This window comes from Suncus etruscus, chromosome 4 (genome assembly GCF_024139225.1).
Source record: "Suncus etruscus isolate mSunEtr1 chromosome 4, mSunEtr1.pri.cur, whole genome shotgun sequence".
Classification (NCBI taxonomy): domain Eukaryota; kingdom Metazoa; phylum Chordata; class Mammalia; order Eulipotyphla; family Soricidae; genus Suncus; species Suncus etruscus.
In genome coordinates, this window is record NC_064851.1 from 49,741,241 (window position 1) to 49,759,048 (window position 17,808).

At 40.8% G+C, this 17,808-nt stretch overlaps 1 protein-coding gene across 1 annotated transcript; it reads left to right on the forward strand.

Moving 5' to 3' along the window:
• The first annotated feature begins 5,682 nt into the window (after nt 1–5,682).
• On the forward strand, nt 5,683–6,636 carry LOC126006746 (olfactory receptor 6K3-like). Its single transcript, XM_049772271.1, has one exon. The coding sequence runs from the start codon at nt 5,683–5,685 to the stop codon at nt 6,634–6,636; it is 954 nt and encodes a 317-aa protein (XP_049628228.1).
• Nucleotides 6,637–17,808: the final 11,172 nt, after the last annotated feature.

Below are 17,808 nucleotides of genomic sequence, written 5' to 3' on the forward strand. Positions count from 1 at the left end.
AGGAAAAAATAAAGAAATAAGTAAAGTTACTGGAGTTACTATTCGAGTTAGTGCTCTGGATGCTTTTATAAACAAAAATAAAACCCCTGTTCATACATAGCTCATACCAGATGAGAAGAAAAACCTTATTAAAAATGTTAAAAAATGAGAAAAAATTGCAATAAATGACAGAACCTGAGTTCTCTGGAAACCAAGAAAAGAGGCAGAAATAGAGTTAGAGTGAGAAAGTCATAGAAATAGCACAGAACCCAGTCCTGAATGATATCCAAATATGAAGAGCAGCCTTGTGTAGAGGGAGGGGTATAATGCTCAGACATCAGGATCCTCTCAAAGTTCTGTGCATAGCCTTGAAGTCAAGGATGAGTCTCTGACTTGGAAACAGTGACATAAGGTAGGGATATAGAGCCAAGAACCTAGGATTGAGGTTAGTGGAGTTAGAGAGTGGATCCCATATTCCTGGGATTGCCCTGAGAAGATCTCCAGGGCTGAGTCCAGCAAAGGATAAAATTGGTTTAGGGTTTTACAGTGCTGATACTTAGTGCTGAATCACTGGTGAGAAGTAGAAGTTGTCTTTAGTGTGTCCTCAGGGTACTTTCATTTTTTCCAAGTGCTGAGAGGCTCTGATCAGGATAGCTATGTAGAGGTAGTGATGTGCAGACTGGTTACAGAAGTAGGCAGACTGGGTCAGCAGGCCTCCCAAAGCTGGAAATAGCAGGTAAACAGCTTGAATGATGTACTTGCATAAAAATACTTTATTTTATTTTTAATGTTTTAATAAATAAATTTTAATTAAAATACTTTTTTTCTTTTTTATTCTTCAAAATTTTTTGTAATTTTTATAGTGGCCAAAGTGAGTCACAAATCTTTCACCATAATATTTTTTTAAATTTATTACTACTTTTAATGAAATTGCACCCTTTTATGTGTCTATAGTTGCCTAATCTTTCTGCAATTTGGCAAAACATTTTATTTATTTATTTATTTATTTATTTATTTATTTATTTATTTATTTATTTAAACACCTTGATTACATACATGATTGTGTTTGGGTTTCAGTCATGTAAAGAACACCACCCATCACCAGTGCAATATTCCCATCACCAATGTCCCAAGTCTCCCTCCCATAATATTTAAGGTACATAGTAATAATGAATAAGGGAAATTCCCAATACCAGTGCTGTCCTCCCTCCACCCCTTTTCCCAGCATGCAACCCACTTCTCCCTCCTTTACCCCCCAGGATGCTAGTGTAATTGGTCCCCACTTGTACAGCTTGTTGTAGATGGGGTATCAATTCTGTTGTCGTTGACTTTGGGTCTGGTGTTAAAGTCTGATCAATTATTTTTATTTCACTAAATGTTCATATGGTCCTGTCCATTTCCCCCCTCAAATTATGAGACTGAGCAAGATGAACTACAGTGATTTGGTTCTGTTGGAAGTATAAGAAAGGAAAAGGGGAAAAACTAGAAAAAATAGTCTAGGTGTTATAAATATAAAAACAAAAAACAAAAACAAAACAAAGCAAAAACAAAACTAAACTAAACAAAAAACCAAAACCAGCAACTACTTCAAAAGGTTTGTTTCTTCTTCTTCTTCTTCTTCTTCTTCTTCTTCTTCTTCTTCTTCTTCTTCTTCTTCTTCTTCTTCTTCTTCTTCTTCTTCTTCTTCTTCTTCTTCTTCTTCTTGCATAGGCACAGTAAGTATTGGGGACATTGGAAAGAAAATTCCCTTTGCCTAAGAGATACTAAGAAATACAGGGTTTTTCCGCCCTTGAAGCATACTGCCCTGGGAACTACTACAGGCTCCACACATTCTCGAAAAATTAACAACAAAACAACGTTTTGTTACAAAGTTGTTTATAATTGAATTTGAATCATGCAATGTAAACCCCCTTTACTATTGCATGTATCTTGTCATTAGTGTCCCCAGATTCCCTCTCAGCTTCCCCCTTGCCTTCTGCCCACCTGCTTCTGTGGCAGACATTTTTCCTCCCACTCACCCCTCTCTCTTGCTCTTTTTCTCTCTTTTGCTCTTTCTCTCTATTTTTCCCTTAGAAACTGGTTTGTGGTATTGTTACTGAAGGGGTATCTTTTATATCAATATCACTTTATCTCCTTTCAGCATCCAGTTCTTGTTTAGAGTGATCATATCCAACTATCCTTGTTATAGTGGTCCCATCTCTACTCTTAACTACACTCCCCTGGTATTTGTAATAAGTTTCCCAACATGAACTGGCCCTCCTACCTTTAGTCTCTATTATCTCTAATATTAATCCATACTTTTTAAAATATCACACAAATAATTGCAATGATCAAACTTAAGAATCTAATTTAAACTAGGGCTTCCCAGACATTAGAATGTCTGTCCTGAAGAGGGAGGAAGGAAATCCCCTGGCCCCATGAAAAGTCATCTCCACGAGAAAATGTCCACATGCCCTGATTATCCCAAGAGTATGTTCACATGCCCAACCTCTGCCAGCCTTTCTGATAAGGCCCTTCTTGGGGGAGATCTGGGACTTTCATCTTTAGTGAAGCCCCTGGGAGGGCCATAATTGATCTGGGAAAGGGAATTGTGATAGGGACTGGGGAGTCAGAGGAATTGCCCAAGAGGGAATCCAGAGTTGCTGCAGGGCTGCATTATGACTCCCACCTGCATCATTGTGGCTCAGACTTAGAAAAGCAGTGCAACCATCCCAGGTAAGAGGGGCAAGGCTGGAGGCAGAGCTCAGAGTGGCAGTAGTAGGGATACAGGAGATGCTGGTGAGCAGAGCAGTTTGGCAGCAAGCAGTCTCTGGCATTGGAAGCTCTTGATGACAATTTTCAGGTAGGAACCCTGATAATGTGGGAAGATAGTGCCTGGGTCCACTACCTCAACCCTGGCAAGACACAGACAATAGACCCATATGTCTGTGTCTGAGGGAGGCAGTAGAGGAACCAGTTCCTTCACCTCACTTCTGTTGTGGGCGCTAACTCTGTTAAGGCAGAGACCCTTCTGACCCAGGTAGCACAGTGCTGAGTGAGGGGGGAAGATAAGGATCCAATTATCTCATCTCCTACTCCTGCACATGGAATCCTGACCCCATCATGGCTGACATACCCACAACTCTTGGGTCAACTTGTATTTCATTTTAGCTAGGCTCCTACCATGCTGGTAGTCCTGGGCTTACTACAATTCTGCACTAACCCTTCAAACCTCTTCAGAGTCCACAAAATAGAGAGCATGCTTTTCCACCCTCCAGTTCTGCTGATTTTCTCTCCCAGACATGAATCAGCCTTGGGGAGATGTTCTCAGAGTGTGAGACTCCATCGCACTTCTCCTCCTCCAGAAATGGAGTTTTTCCCAATTCTATTTTTGCAGCATTGAGGGAGACTGGTAATAAAGCTATTGCAAGGACACAGTTGGAAAACTCCAATTCCTGGGACCCAGTGAACTCCTTTGAAAATGCTAGCTGCCTCTTACCTTTCCCCAGACTCAGCCCAGAGTTCAGTTCTTACCATTCCCCCATTTGCTCTAGTAATAAAAGTTAGTGTTCTATGTTTCTGTGATTGTATCTATATTCAAGGGCAAGAAGTCCCATAAGTAGAAAAAAATGTCATATTGGAAGAACAATAGCATTTTCAATAAGCTCCTTTATGAAATCTAATGAATTTTCATGGATAAGAATAATTAGCATGCCCCATATCTCTGTTTACATGACTTGGCTTTTTAAAAGCAAGCATTTAACTCATTTAATAGGCAGATTTAATAGTCCTTTATTTTTCTTTATTTTAGGGGGAACAAAACATGTGTAAAATCACCCTACATGCCATATCTCCAACCTCAGGTGAACAAGTCTAAAGCAGAGTGGCAAACTGAGGATGAAACACAGGTATTCTGGCAATCCTCTACCTTATATCAACAGCAATTTGCCTGCCAAAACGGTCTTTTTTATTTAGTACAATACTCCCAGGTGGAGGAGTAAGGACCAAAGGCAGAGCAAGTGAAGGCTAACCTTTCCGAACCAGTACCACCTGGATTTACATGTAAGACCATCTTTTTTGGGTAAAACCAAATTTTAAAGAAACAGATACAAAAAAAAAAAAAAAAGGTATAATCTTTGGAGCAAAGTAAGGTGTAATCTAATAGCCTGGTGGCTCTCAGTGGTTACTCTTGAATCTGCTCTCAAAAATCACTACGAGTAGGCTCAAGGGACTATGTGGAATATCAAGAATAGAACCCTGGTCAACTGCATGCAAGGCAAATGCCATTTCTGCTGTGCTACAGCACCACACTGAGATTTAATAGTCCTTAATTATATTGTTTGTTTGTTTGTTTCTTATCATTACCACTAGGCTTATACCCAGCTTGGAGGTTGGAAGTCATTCCCACAATGCTCCAGGTATCATTGGCATTGATGGAGCACAATATTGAGTTTCTGTGTGCAAATATTGGGCTCCAGTCCTCTGATTCATTCTCTGGCTCTTCTTCATAGAATTTGTTCAAGATCTAGACTTTGTTCTGCAATGAGAGCACTGAAGATACATCAAAATAATTTGATATAAAAAGTTTTACACTACTTTTGCTTGTGATTAATTTTGTAAATAGACTCGACTCAGGTAAAAAAAATTTACTCTTTGCCCCAAGAATTATGTAGTCTCCTGTATCTAGAAAACACCCTGGGCTCGGGAGAGATAGCACAGCAGCGTTTGCCTTGCAAGCAGCCGATCCAGGACCAAAGGTGGTTGGTTTGAATCCCGGTGTCCCATATAGTTTCCCGTGCCTGCCAGGAGCTATTTCTGAGCAGACAGCCAGGAGTAACCTCTGAGCACCGCTGGGTGTGGCCCAAAAACCAAAAACCAAAAAAAAAAAAAAAAAAAAAAAAAAAGAAAGAAAGAAAACCCCTTTACCATGTTCTTAAATTTCTATGGCACCCAGATGGTTTCCTGTGTTGGGCAGGGATGGTTGCTTATGGAGCACATAGAGGCATCTACACATTTTGATAGTTTTTCTGGTGCATGTCACAGAGCATTGAAAGGTGTTGAACCCCCAGTCCTTGTTCTAATCAATCTGCATTCCTTTCTCAAAATGGAAAACATCTTGAAATGTAGCCTGCTCCTCCAATGCCCCTGATATCTCTGAGGACATGCCCTTAGGAACCAGGCTGGACCCACCCCACTTTCACACTGGCACAAGGTACTTCCAGAATTTCACTTGATATTTATGCTGGAAACCTTTACCCTTCTTGAACCAAACCTAAAACAGTTTAATGATCTGAAAAAAAAGCCAGGCAGAATTTAAGTAACTGGACATATTACAGAAAATGCAGTTTATCATTCCCCTAACTAGAGAGAACACAGAACTAGGGCTTTGAAGATTTCATCAATGACTCCAGGCTGGAGATTTGCACTGTTATATGACTTGGAAGGGCATGGGGATTCTTAACCTGTCAGAGGCATCCCTCATAACATACACCTTGTTCAGCTAACAGCTCCTAGTCACACCTTGCTAACCTTGCATTTATTCCTTCACTGAAACAGACTTTTTCTCACAAAATTAGGCTGTGTGTGTCCAGTAGTTTCCAAGTGAGACTCTAATAGTGTTTCATCACTTCCATTGTCTCTCTTCACTTACTCTACCTTAAGTTCACAGATGTGAGTCCCACTCATCAAGAACTGTATTATGCTGGGATGGTCAAAACTGAAGACATGCTGAGAAGAAACCTCTCAGAAGGGGTCACTGAATTTCTCTTCTCTGGATTCTTGCAGTTGCAAGAGGGCAGTCTTCTGTTCTTTATCCCACTGCTGATCATCTATGTGTTTATTGTGATTGGAAATCTGACTGTCTTCTTTGCTGTGCGGCTAGACCCCCATCTGCACAATCCCATGTACAACTTCATCAGTATCTTCTCTTTCCTGGAGATCTGGTACACCACAGCCACCATCCCCAAGATGCTCACCAACCTGGTCAGCGAGCAGAGAACTATCTCCTTCCTTGGCTGTCTCCTGCAGATGTACTTCTTCCACTCACTGGGGAATTCAGAGGGGATCTTGTTGACCACCATGGCTATTGACAGATATGTGGCCATATGTAACCCCCTACGTTACCCATCTATTATGACACCACGGCTCTGTGCCCAGCTCTCTGCTGGCTCCTGTGTCTTTGGTTTCCTTGTGCTGCTCCCTGAGATAGTTTGGATCTCCACACTTCCTTTCTGTGGTCCCAACCAGATCCACCAGCTCTTCTGTGACTTTGAGCCTGTGCTTAGGTTAGCCTGTGCAGACACATCTATGATCCTGATGGAGGACATCATCCATGCCATTGCCATCATCTTCTCAGTACTGGTTATCTCCCTTTCCTACATCAGGATTGTGGCTGTTATCCTGAAAATCCCCTCTACTGATGGTCGCCTGAAGGCCTTTTCCACCTGCGCCTCTCACTTGGGGGTCTTTGTCTTGTTCTATGGCAGTGTTTCACTCATGTACTTACGCTTCTCTGCCACATACCCACCTGTCCTTGACAAGGTCATTGCACTGATGTTTGCAGTTATGGCTCCTTTCTTCAATCCTATCATCTACAGCTTGAGAAACAAGGACATGAAGATTGCAATTAAGAAGATCCTATGCCGCAAAAAGGTGCTGAACATGTCTTCAGGTCAGTGATCAAGAAGGTTCTTGTACCTTGGGGCCATTGGAACAAAAAAGCACTTGGTGCTCCCAGCCACACAGATGTTTATTCTGCTTTATCTAATCATGGACCTGAGAACCCTTTAGCACATATTCAGTTATGATATCAGTGACCATAGGTGAAATGTGCAGAGCAATCAATAAGAGAAAGCAAACATAATGGCTAAGCCTTTAACATACATTTTATGAACATTGATCATAAACACTTAGTATAGGATCTGGGCTAAGTAGATGTCACCAAGTTTTGGAGCAAGTCTACACTCACAGCATACAATGGTTCCTAAGAACTGCCAGAAGCAACTCCTGAGCACAGTCCTGGAAGTAACTTCTGAGCATCACTGGCTATAGCATAAAAGCTCAAAGACAAAATTAAAGTAAAACCAAAAAAGAGTATAGAATCTGTAGAAAGGGAGCTCCCTTTTCACTTGCAGCACACATCTTTGTGAACTGGAAAAAATTATTAGTTTCTCTATATCTCAGATTTTCATCTATTAAAAAATTAAGTGCAAAAATCATGTATCTTAAAGTTAGAAACTGTCACATGGGAATCTATGTGCACATTTCTAGAACAGTGTGACATGGCCTAGAATGTCCCAAGTAAGTCTTCCACTTTCAGTCTTTATGTGGTTCTGGGTTTTTCACAGGTTGCTACAGCAAAGAGTAATATATTAAAATTAAAAAACATCAACTTGGGAATAATTATAATCAATACTCAAATAGTAGTGTTACTATTATTTTGGAGGATTGAGTAGAACTAATCTGCTTGGCCCTTTAGATTGAATTTATCAAATTTAATTGATTTAATCAATTTATTTGAAAGTAATTTCAACCATATTATTGACATTCTGCTTTCATTTATGTCCTCAGACAGATCTCTCACACTTCACTTCTGCTCCAAAAAATCTCTTTCTCCCTAAATCCCATGCACAGATTGCCTTTTTAAAAAGAACTGGTCTGGGTCCAGAGCAATAGTACAGCAAAAAGGGTATTTTCCTTGCACATGGCTGACCTTGGTTTGCTATCCAGTATCCCATATGGTTCCCATCACCTGCCATGAGTAATCCCTAAATACAGAGCCAGGAGTAAGCCCTAGGTACCACAGAGCATAGCCTGAAAAAAAAATAACAGCCCTAAGTACCACAGAGCATGGCCTAAAAAAAATAACAACTGCTCTTCTAAATACCATAAATATTAATATTAATTCTGTATTTATCCTCTGACTTACAAGATAATACTGCTTATATCTGGTATTTAGAATAACTGAATAAAGTAATGAAATAGTTTAAAAGGGAATGCCTAGATCACCCTTAACCCCAGAATATAGGGAGAAGAAAAGAAATTGAGTGGAGAAAGGGGAAAAAGAGACAAATGATAAGCAATGGGAAGCAGGGGTCAATGGGATTCAAGTACATTGGTGGTATTAAGGAATGATAGAACTACATATCCAAACCACAGAGTCAACAACACTGATACCATGAGACTCAAACTTTAACAACTGTTAACACAAACAGACACAAACAACAATAAAATCTTCAAACTTTAATAACCAAACTTAAAAAGATACCTGTCAAGATGACAGGCTGGGAAAGAAGTTGTGGGCAGGAACCTGGTAACTTTGATGGAAGGAATTGACATTGATGGTGTAATTGGTGCTTAATATTGTATGTCTGAAACTCAACTATGAATAATTTTATAAATTATATTGCTATAATAAAATAAAACTTTAAAAAATTGGTCTTCTCCAGCATTATATCTCTTAAAACCACTGACGTACAAATGCATGATTTTCACATTAATTGTGTTGATAGGGTTTTGCATGTGTTCAAACTTATCAGATTGTACACATTAAATAAGAGTAGTTTTGTATGTAAATTATACATCAATAAAGCTTAAAATACATATTTTCCATGCTATATTAAACTATTATACAATTAAAAATCTTAAAAAAATAATTTACATTTTAGGTGGCAAAACATTTCAAAATAAAGGAATTAAAAAGAAACCATTCTTATTGATAAAATAATAATGTTCAGGACCAGAAGAATAATACAGTAAGTACGGGGCCAGAGTGGTGGCGCAAGTGGTAGAACATCTGCCTTGCACCCTCTAATGTAGGATGGACTGCAGTTCAATTTCCTGGTGTCCTATATGGTCCCCCAAGCCAGGAGCGATTTCTTAGGGCATAACCAGGAGTATCCTCTGAGTATCACCTGTCAGTGGGTGTGGCCCAAAAACAACAACAACAACAACAAAAAAAACAGTGGGTAGGGTACTTGTATCCCACATGACCAACCCAGGTTTGATTACAGCATCCTATATGGTCCCCCAAGTACTGTCAGAAGTGATCTCAAAGAGCAGAGTCAGGAGTAAGCACTGAGAACAGCCTGGTGTGACTCACGCCCCAAAATAATAATAACTTGAATGTCTTGAGGGGAAATTTAGTCTTTCTTTAAATTTAAGGAAGTTTACCTTGTTGGCAAAAAAGCTGAGGAAATTGGACTCAAAGATTCATATAATGAATTCTTGTAGTGAAACACAGAATACTTTTTACAGAAGGCATTTCTTGGAATTTTTAAGTCCAGGAGAAGTTTTGATCATCAAACCATGGAAAACTGGATTTCTGAAGATGGTGTCAGAGGCAGCTTTATGATGAGCCTATAACCAGGGCCAGAGGCAATGCCCTCTGATCCCTACCTAAGATACAAAGACCCATTTGCAGATAGATTGTCAGAGAGGACCTCAGGATCCATTAATTTGTAGCTGGGTTTTTGCTCTAGCTTTGCATTTAGAAGCTTTGCTTTCATTGTCAGTCAGAAGTCACTAGTGAGGAAAAACTTTGGAGCCAACCCCTCACTTCTGACACTGAGTCACCTATCCCAGAAATAAGATGCTGGCAGCAAGCAGGTCTCTCACATCAAAGGAAGATATCTACTGGCCCAAAACTAGTATAATTTTTCATCTCTTTCTGAATCTGGTGAGATGATTCCACTAAATTCTCTTTCATCTGTGTCTCTGATCTATTGCTTTCTGCAATTCTCAGAAGGTGCTTGTTTTTGCAGAAAACCATAAGTCCAGCCAAGCACAGACAAGAATAAGTGTAGTCTTCTGACTCTTCACAGCTAGAAAGGACCATGAGGGATAGACTCCTAACTTTCAAGAAGTAGAGGTTTTATGCAAGTCTATTTTTTTAGTCTTTTTCTTCCCAACTCTTATCCTACTTGGGGTTGCCATAGTGAGCAAGCAGGTATTTAAGATAAAACATGACCATTCTAGAAGAAGCTAAATTCTGTGGCCCTGCTGTGCCTTCCCTGTGGGGTTGGTGTCACAGAAGTGGGGCTGAAGGAAACGGGAAAAGTCTCTCAGGAGAGAGAAAATTCTGGAGACCCAGCAGATATGCCTGGATCATGGCCCGCTACAAAGAAGAGGTGCACAGGGATGGTTGATGATTGTATACTTAAATTCCAGAGTAAATTACAGATATGGTAATACTTAGAGGATTTTACTAACTGGGCAGAAAATGAACTGTATATTGGTAAAGTTTGTGGATAAAGGGAATGAAAGGAACAAAAAACATATGAGGAAGTAATTCCCAAATGTTACAAAGAAATATAAACATTTGGGAATTGCTTCTTCATATGTTTACCATATCTGTGTCTATAGGGGTTGCTCTATTTCCTCTGCTACGAAGGGGACAGTTACTATTGTCTTTTTTCCTCCTGAGAGGATAAACTGACTCTCTAAAGCAGCAAAAGGTTTGCTGGTACCTGGCAGGGGGAGGGTGAAAACCTTATCAATGGACCTCATAATATCTTTTATGTCCAGAAGGACAGGTGCGGCCCACATAAAACCAAAGAACTATATGGATGAATTCTACATCCATTCTCATACCTCCTTTACACACTTAGAAAGAATAGATCAGCTCTGAACTGGCTGTGCCTTAGTGTCACAGTGTACTACAGGTCTGTTATAAAGAGACTTGCTTAGAAAATGTGTATTACTGGCAAATGGAAAACAAACCTGGTGTGTCTCCCAGTAGTATGGTCACAGGTGCCTGTCACTGAGACTGACAATAACCAAAGAGATAGAATGGTTGTTGTTTTAATTAAATGAAAAATATTCTACATAAAAAATGAAGACTCCTATAATATAACAGGTTAAAAGAAATGATCCAAGTTGATTGTCTTGCAGGTGACAAACTGCTTGAAATGTAGTACTGAGAGTAATGCAGGATGTGGACCATCTGTGACAGACCAGTGGGTCTATCTACTGAGAAGTGTATGCCATCTTTAAATCCAGAAAACATGGGAGACAGAGGACAGAGGGGCCACAGTTCAGAGGGTCTGGTCCAGTATCCCTGGCAACCTGTGACAAGTACTGTATCCTACCATTGCCCTTTTCTGTTCCAGTGTGGGGGCTGTGGGAACACTGAGCTAATCAGGGTGTCTCTGGGTGTCAGATGGAACTGGATGTTTATTCACAAAGCTAATATATATCTCACTACTGAAGAAGCAGTGTTGACTTATAAACCGAAATAGCCCTTTTCTCTCTGTGGACTCTTGCCAGGAACACCATGCCAGGGCCTCCTTTCTAGGCAAGTCACATGTTCAGGTGTGCTGGTATCTTTTACAGTAAGAGCTAGTCACAGATCCTAACATTGAGAGAACTCAACCTAGCTCTGCCTAGGTACAAAACTCAGGTACAAAAGTGCACTGAGATGAAAATGCTGAGCTGTCACCAGGCCCTTTACCAAAGTCTTATACACATAGGAACCTCTGCATGGGGCCAAAGGTCTCTGGCAATGCTGATGGAAGAAGGTAAGGAGGAAGAGAGTCTGTAAGTTGGGACTCCATCGAGGAGTGTGAGGACTGGAGGCTGTTTCCTTGGTGCACCTGCTGGTCTCAGAAATGCTCAGCACTGTGTCAGAGTGTCATGTTGTTCTCTCATCTGAACTTTGCAACAAAGATCCTGGAATCTCAGTGGGAAACAAATCGAGTGAGTGCTAAGTTCAGTGATGAGAAGATTATACAGCGAATCAAAAGAGCCACTTTAGAGGTTCCCACAATACTTGGGTCTCTCCGTCTTGAGGGCTTTTCTCTCCTGAAGAGTTATTCATTCTGAGGTTCTCCCTGTTCTGTTCTATGAACTCTAAACAGTTCACATTCTTAAGCATATCTTTTCTCTTTTTTCTTACTTATTTTATTTTATCAAAAATGTTTAAAAAATTTTAATAGAATCACCATGATATACACAATTACAAAGTTTTTTAGGATTGAATTTTGTTAGCCCTGGAGCAATAGGAGAGGTTCAGCAAATGGTAACAGGAGCAGAGTCCATTAAACAGTATCTCCAGCAATTCCATCAGCCGCAACCATTCAACAGAAGCAGTCGGGCAGGGGCAGTGGCCAGAGTCTTCTGTTCCCACCCCATAGCACTTTAGCACAGGGGCTTTATATACCCCCCAACTACCTGCAGCAGTTACAAGAGATAACTAACATCTTCATCCTTAAAGGAACAGTAATAATCTTATGTCTTAGGTCATAAGGGTTTCCTGATAAATTTCAATCATACAATGTTCCAAAACCCAACCCTTCCAGTGCACATTTCCTGCTACCAAAATCCCATTTCCCCTTCCCCCACCTGCCTTTATGGCAGACATTTTCTTCTCTCTATTTCTGCCTATAGCTGTCTCTATCTCCCTCTTCCTCTCCCTCTCCATCCTTTTTTCCTTATAGGCACTGTGGTTGACAATATTGTTACCAATCAGGTAACATGCATATCACTTTACTTCCTTTTAGCACCCAGTTCTTATTTAGATTAATAATTTCCAACTATCATTGCATATTAGACCCACATTCTTTGCCTCCTTGTTCAGAGAACCAAAAGATACTTGAAACATATGAAAGAATCAATTAGAAAACCCCAGCTCAGTGGTTCTCTTTCTTCTCTTCATCTCTACTTTGGAGGTGATTTCCAGATGCTCTCATCTGTCTTTTCCTAAGAAAGAAGAAAGATTCGAACAATTGAAGGACCTAGGAACCTTCAATGGAAGTATCGAAGAGGCTCTCTGGCCCTGGAATTCAACATCACTGTTGGCCTGTTGCTATAGTGATACTAGCTGTAGCAGCTCTATCTGGAACAACAGATCTGGCCAAGAAGAAGGGTTAAGAAAGAGGTGTATGCAGGTGACTGAGGTGCTGAGACCTCATTCAGGGAGTATGATGCTGGATAGGAAGAGCTTCTCAAATGCTCAAATCTCAAGTCTCCAAAAACAGTTTTTGCCTCTTCTTCTGGTCATAAAGGACAATTCTCCTTGGGATAATCTATTCTGGACTCTGATAATGTTTCACTGTTGACTTTTCATTAGCCCATCATATGATCCTCAGAAAGCTTCTCTCTGAATTTCTCTAAAGCAGTGCTGAGATAGTAAGACCATTCTAGCTGCTAACAGCAGATCTAATTTTCTTCCCAATAAATTAGTCTGATCAAAGCAACTACAGGTCCCAGCAGCTTGGGTAGCATCTGCTTCCAGATCAGGATGTGGTAAACTTCTCAAAGCATGTGGCAGCGATGATGTCATGAGGCATGTGTCTCAGGACTCCCTGCTCTGTGATGGGAGAGAGCAGTTGGTATAGAGAACCTGGGTCTAGGGGGGCACTTCCTATTTGACACTGATTCCTAAGTTACTTGTTCTTTGGGCGTGATGAAAGTTTTCTGAGTGATTGTGTTCAGTTGTGAAAAACTCTGACATAAATCTTAGTTCATTACCTAAAGCCAACAGATCTGGTGCTGAGATCCTCTCCAGGGGGCATGCAGTTTCTGAATGACAGGCTTCTAAGTATCTCACCTCTCAGGGACAGCACAGGTGTGAGTGAGGAGATCATCTGAAATTCAGCACAACTTACAAGTGAGCTGTTGGTATGTCCTTTCTGGATATTTTCCCTGGATCTTAAAATTGTAGGATACCCATCATAGGGGCTCAGTGGGATATTAAACCAGTTTCTACACATGCTGACTGCAGCCATGGCTTTTATCACCCACTTGTATACCTGGGCTCTGAGCATAGGCTTTCACATCTGATGAAGGTCTGACTACACTCTCAGAGAACCTAGATGACACACAGCTCTATTTCTGGCTCCATGTAGCTGTTCTAGTCTTCTTATAGCTGCCTACCCAATGCCCATGTCTTCCCTGTTCCCATGCAGCTGTTCTCCCTATCCCAATATAAATTTCTTCCCATCCTCATGCAGTTGCCTTCCCTGTCCTCATGCAGCTACCTTCCCTATCCTGATAAGACTATGCATTAATGATTAAGGATTGTTATTTATTTAAGACACTTTAATAGCAAATGACCCAACTCATGAGGGCTTCTATTCCATGTACACAGGAGAAAGGAGAGCTGAATCCCACATTTGAGAAGTTCCCAAATGCCATGGACTTTGGGATACAGAGAGAGCATGTGCACCATGGCAAGTTTTGGTATGGGCACAGAGTAGACCTAGTGTGGGCCTAGGATGAGCTTCCTAAACTCCATGGAGAGAGAAAACAGCCCAATTAAAAAGATTCTTCTGGAGAGCGCAAAGCTTGAGATACAGGGAGGAAGAAAGATGTAGGAGAGACCTGAGATTCTGAAGCTGAGAGAGATGGCACCTCTGTCTGGGGAAACTGTGGGCACATTGACCCACTATCCATAGAAAGGGCAAGTCTCACTAAATGATTATATTTCATTTAATCAACAAGGAATGTGAAGACATAAAGTTCAGTGAAAAGATTTACTGGGTTCCGAACCCTGCAGAGGGCAAAGTCTACATTACCCAGGAGGACATAAAACAGTGACAGTCCATGTGTCAGATATGACATTTCTTACATACTTTGATCACCATGGGCTCCTCACTCCAGGACTGGCCACCATATTCTGCTTTCAGCTTGTTTGAGAACGAGTTTGATATTCTCAACACTTATTTGACTTGAGTTGGTTTAAATTGGAAGACATGGTCTCAAAACTAAAACTGCGTTCATCTTGAAGACAATTTCTGATCTTATGTATTTAGGCTTAGGGGTTAGGGTAGAACTTGCAGGGAAGTGGGAGTGTGTCCTCAGGTAAGGGGTGATCTGCTAGAAACTGAAGCGAATGAAAAAGTTCTATAGAGAAAGAGATGGATTCTTTCTCTAAATGTCTGCTCCTGTAGTTCAGAATACACCAGAGTGTTCCAGAAGCCAGAGAGATAGCACAGAGGTAGGGAGTTTACTTTACACATGGCTGACCTTGGGCAGACCCAGGTTTGATCCCTGGCATCCCATAGGGTCCCCTAAGCCTACCCAGGAGCCATTTCTGAGCACAGAGCCAGGAGTAACCTCTGAGCACCACTAGGTGTGTCCCCCAAACCAAAAAACTAACCATACAAAAAGCCTGTGTTCCTGTTCCCTGTGACTTTTCTCTCTTGGTTACAGACTCTGTTTCTGAAGCAGAAGGCATTCTGTTTCCTGCACATGCAACAATTTGTGGACTTTCAGGTCTAAGGCCACAAAGCCTGCGATAGCTATGTTAAGTCACAAATTCCAGTTTTACTAAATGAGAGCAGCTCTTTTTGATCATGGACAATCTGGGGTGGGAACACTGGAGATGAAGGATGATTAAGTATGGAGAGTGGCAGAGGGTAATGTGTGTGTTCAATACCTTTTTAACAAGAACCAAAACCCCAAGCTCATGGGTAAAGATGCTAGTAGGCCTGGAGGAACTGAGGTTCTACTACATAAATCTGTCTTTACCTGATGGTATTAAAAGTCTATATTATCTTGATTTTATTATAGAAAAAAGGATTTTCTTCAAAACATATATTTGGTGCAGAAATGCATGTGCACTCCTCTGTTTAGGATAGCACTATTCACAATAGCCAGAATTTAAAAATAAACCAAGTACCTGAGAACAAATGATTGGATAAAGGAATTATTGTAATTTACACAATTCTAAGGAAAAATTAACAATAGAGATGAGAGCCAGGAAGACTAGTCCATGGTAAGAAGCTTGTCACAATGAGGGAAGAAGTATACACATGGCAAAGAGGTGACCACTATGGCAATGATAGCTGGAAATGATCACTCTGGACAAGAAATGGGAGCTGAAAAGAGATAAAGTGATATGCATCATAATCCCTCAATAACAGTATTATAAACCACAGGGCTTAAAAGAAGAAGGGAAGAAAAAGTGAGAGAAAGGAAAAAAGTAATCTGCCATGCCATAGAACCAGATTGGGATGGTATGGTAAATGGAGACATTGGTATTGGGAAAAGTGCACTGATGAAGGGATGGGTTTGAACATTGCATAGTTGAAACTGAAACGTGAGCAACTTTGCAACTGTGTATTTCATGGCCATTCTATTAAGATATTTATTTAAAAGAAAGAAAAATAATGAAATAAACACAGATTTGTAAAAAAAAATTTAAAGCACATTTATTTGAGGGAATGGGCTCAGTGGACTGGAGCACAGATTTTGTTTTTTGGAGTATGGCAATAATCTTCAGTATTTCATGGTTGCCTGAGCACAGCCAGCTGTACCCCTAGAAAAAAGACAAATAATGTTTTGTAAAACACTTATTTTGAAAAGGCTGCTTTTTCATGGTGAATGTGGAGTAAAGTATTCTGACTGGAGTAAGGTCCAAACAGCTGAGAGCTTGGGGTATCAGGCCAGGACTGAGACTCAAGCCAAGATGATTACATGCCGTTTCTCTTGTGTTGTGGGTCCCAGAGCCATTTAACAGTGAAGATATTTGAATTTGGGCTGAGGATAAGGATGTTTTTGTGAAAGAGAAATAAGCAGACAACAAGCACCATGATCTCTCCTCTTTCAAACTGCCCTTCATAGTCTGTGGTTGTGCACTTTCCAGGAGGAGACCCCAAACCCTAAAGTTTACTCCAGCTGTGTGTTTTTCTTCAAGCTCCACTCCACTCTTCATTCTATGTTTCCATGAATGAAAGAGAACATTTTTCTTAAAAAATAATATCCATCTGTCTTTGCTTAGACTTGCTTCATGCACCCGTATAACCCAGTTAAACTGATAGTTAAATTAAGATACTAGAAAACCCCCTATAGGCCCCAGGAGTTTTGTATGAGCAGGTTAGAAGCCTGAACATTAGAATAGAGGCACTGTTGTCCAGGGAAGAAACCTCAGTCCTGTGTTTGCCTATGTAAACCATATTCTCTGGGTATAAACTCTGAGTGCATATTGCCTAACGACTTATCAGTGTGGTCTGTTTGCTTCTCAAAGTGTGCCAGGTCCTCTACCACTGCCAAAATTCAAACTGCCCCCGACACTTTTTGCTTAGAGGGCCTTCTCAGTAGCTTCTTGAGACATTTCCACTAACACCCATTGCTACAGCAATGTTGCAGAGAAACTAGCCACTTCCTCACTGTTCATGAGGGTCATGCCCCAATGCTAACTCTATGAACATCACTTCTACTTTGTAAAGTCAGTAGCATCACACAGAGACCTCCAGTAAGATGTCCTGTGTTGGGGGACTTGGACTGATGTGGTCCACTACCCCTTTCTAGAAAAAAAGACCCACTCCCCTTAAAATCTACTTTCTTTGAGGAGACAAAGAGAATATTAACCACTTGTTCCTGAGGATGCCACAACCCCTGCCAGATCCTTCCAGCACCCTTGAAGACAGAAGACACTTACCTTAGGAAATATCACACTAGTTGACATTTAGCCTCTTTAAGGTGAGGGTGCTTTAAGACGTGATTCTATGTAGGCTTAGAAGGTGTGTTCTTCCCTTCTACTTCTCTTGGGCCATGTGCCTCTTAGCCCTACATGCCCAGACACAGCAATGCACTGAGAAGGGCATCCAGGATTTTATGACTACTAGGCAGCATTCTCAGCAATTGAAGAAAGCAGTCAACAAATGTAAATTAAATTGTCTCAACAAGTATAGCTGCTTCATTTAGGAGACGAGTGGTCACAGAAAATTGTAGATAGCTTGGGCAAGAGGAGAAGGTGGAAGGAGATCACTGCTTTGTGCTGAGCCAGCCCTTTGGGCTGTCTATTAGACATCATCACAGTCAGATTTAGAAAAACTTTTCTGTGAGGCATCCTGACCTCCTAGAAGCTCCCTAATTGTCCTTGTCTTCTATCCCATAGGACTTAGCTGT

Coding starts and splice junctions, on each gene's coding strand:
- LOC126006746 (XM_049772271.1), top strand. CDS start 5,683: ATGCTGAGAAGAAACCTCTCAGAAGGGGTCACTGAATTTCTCTTCTCT.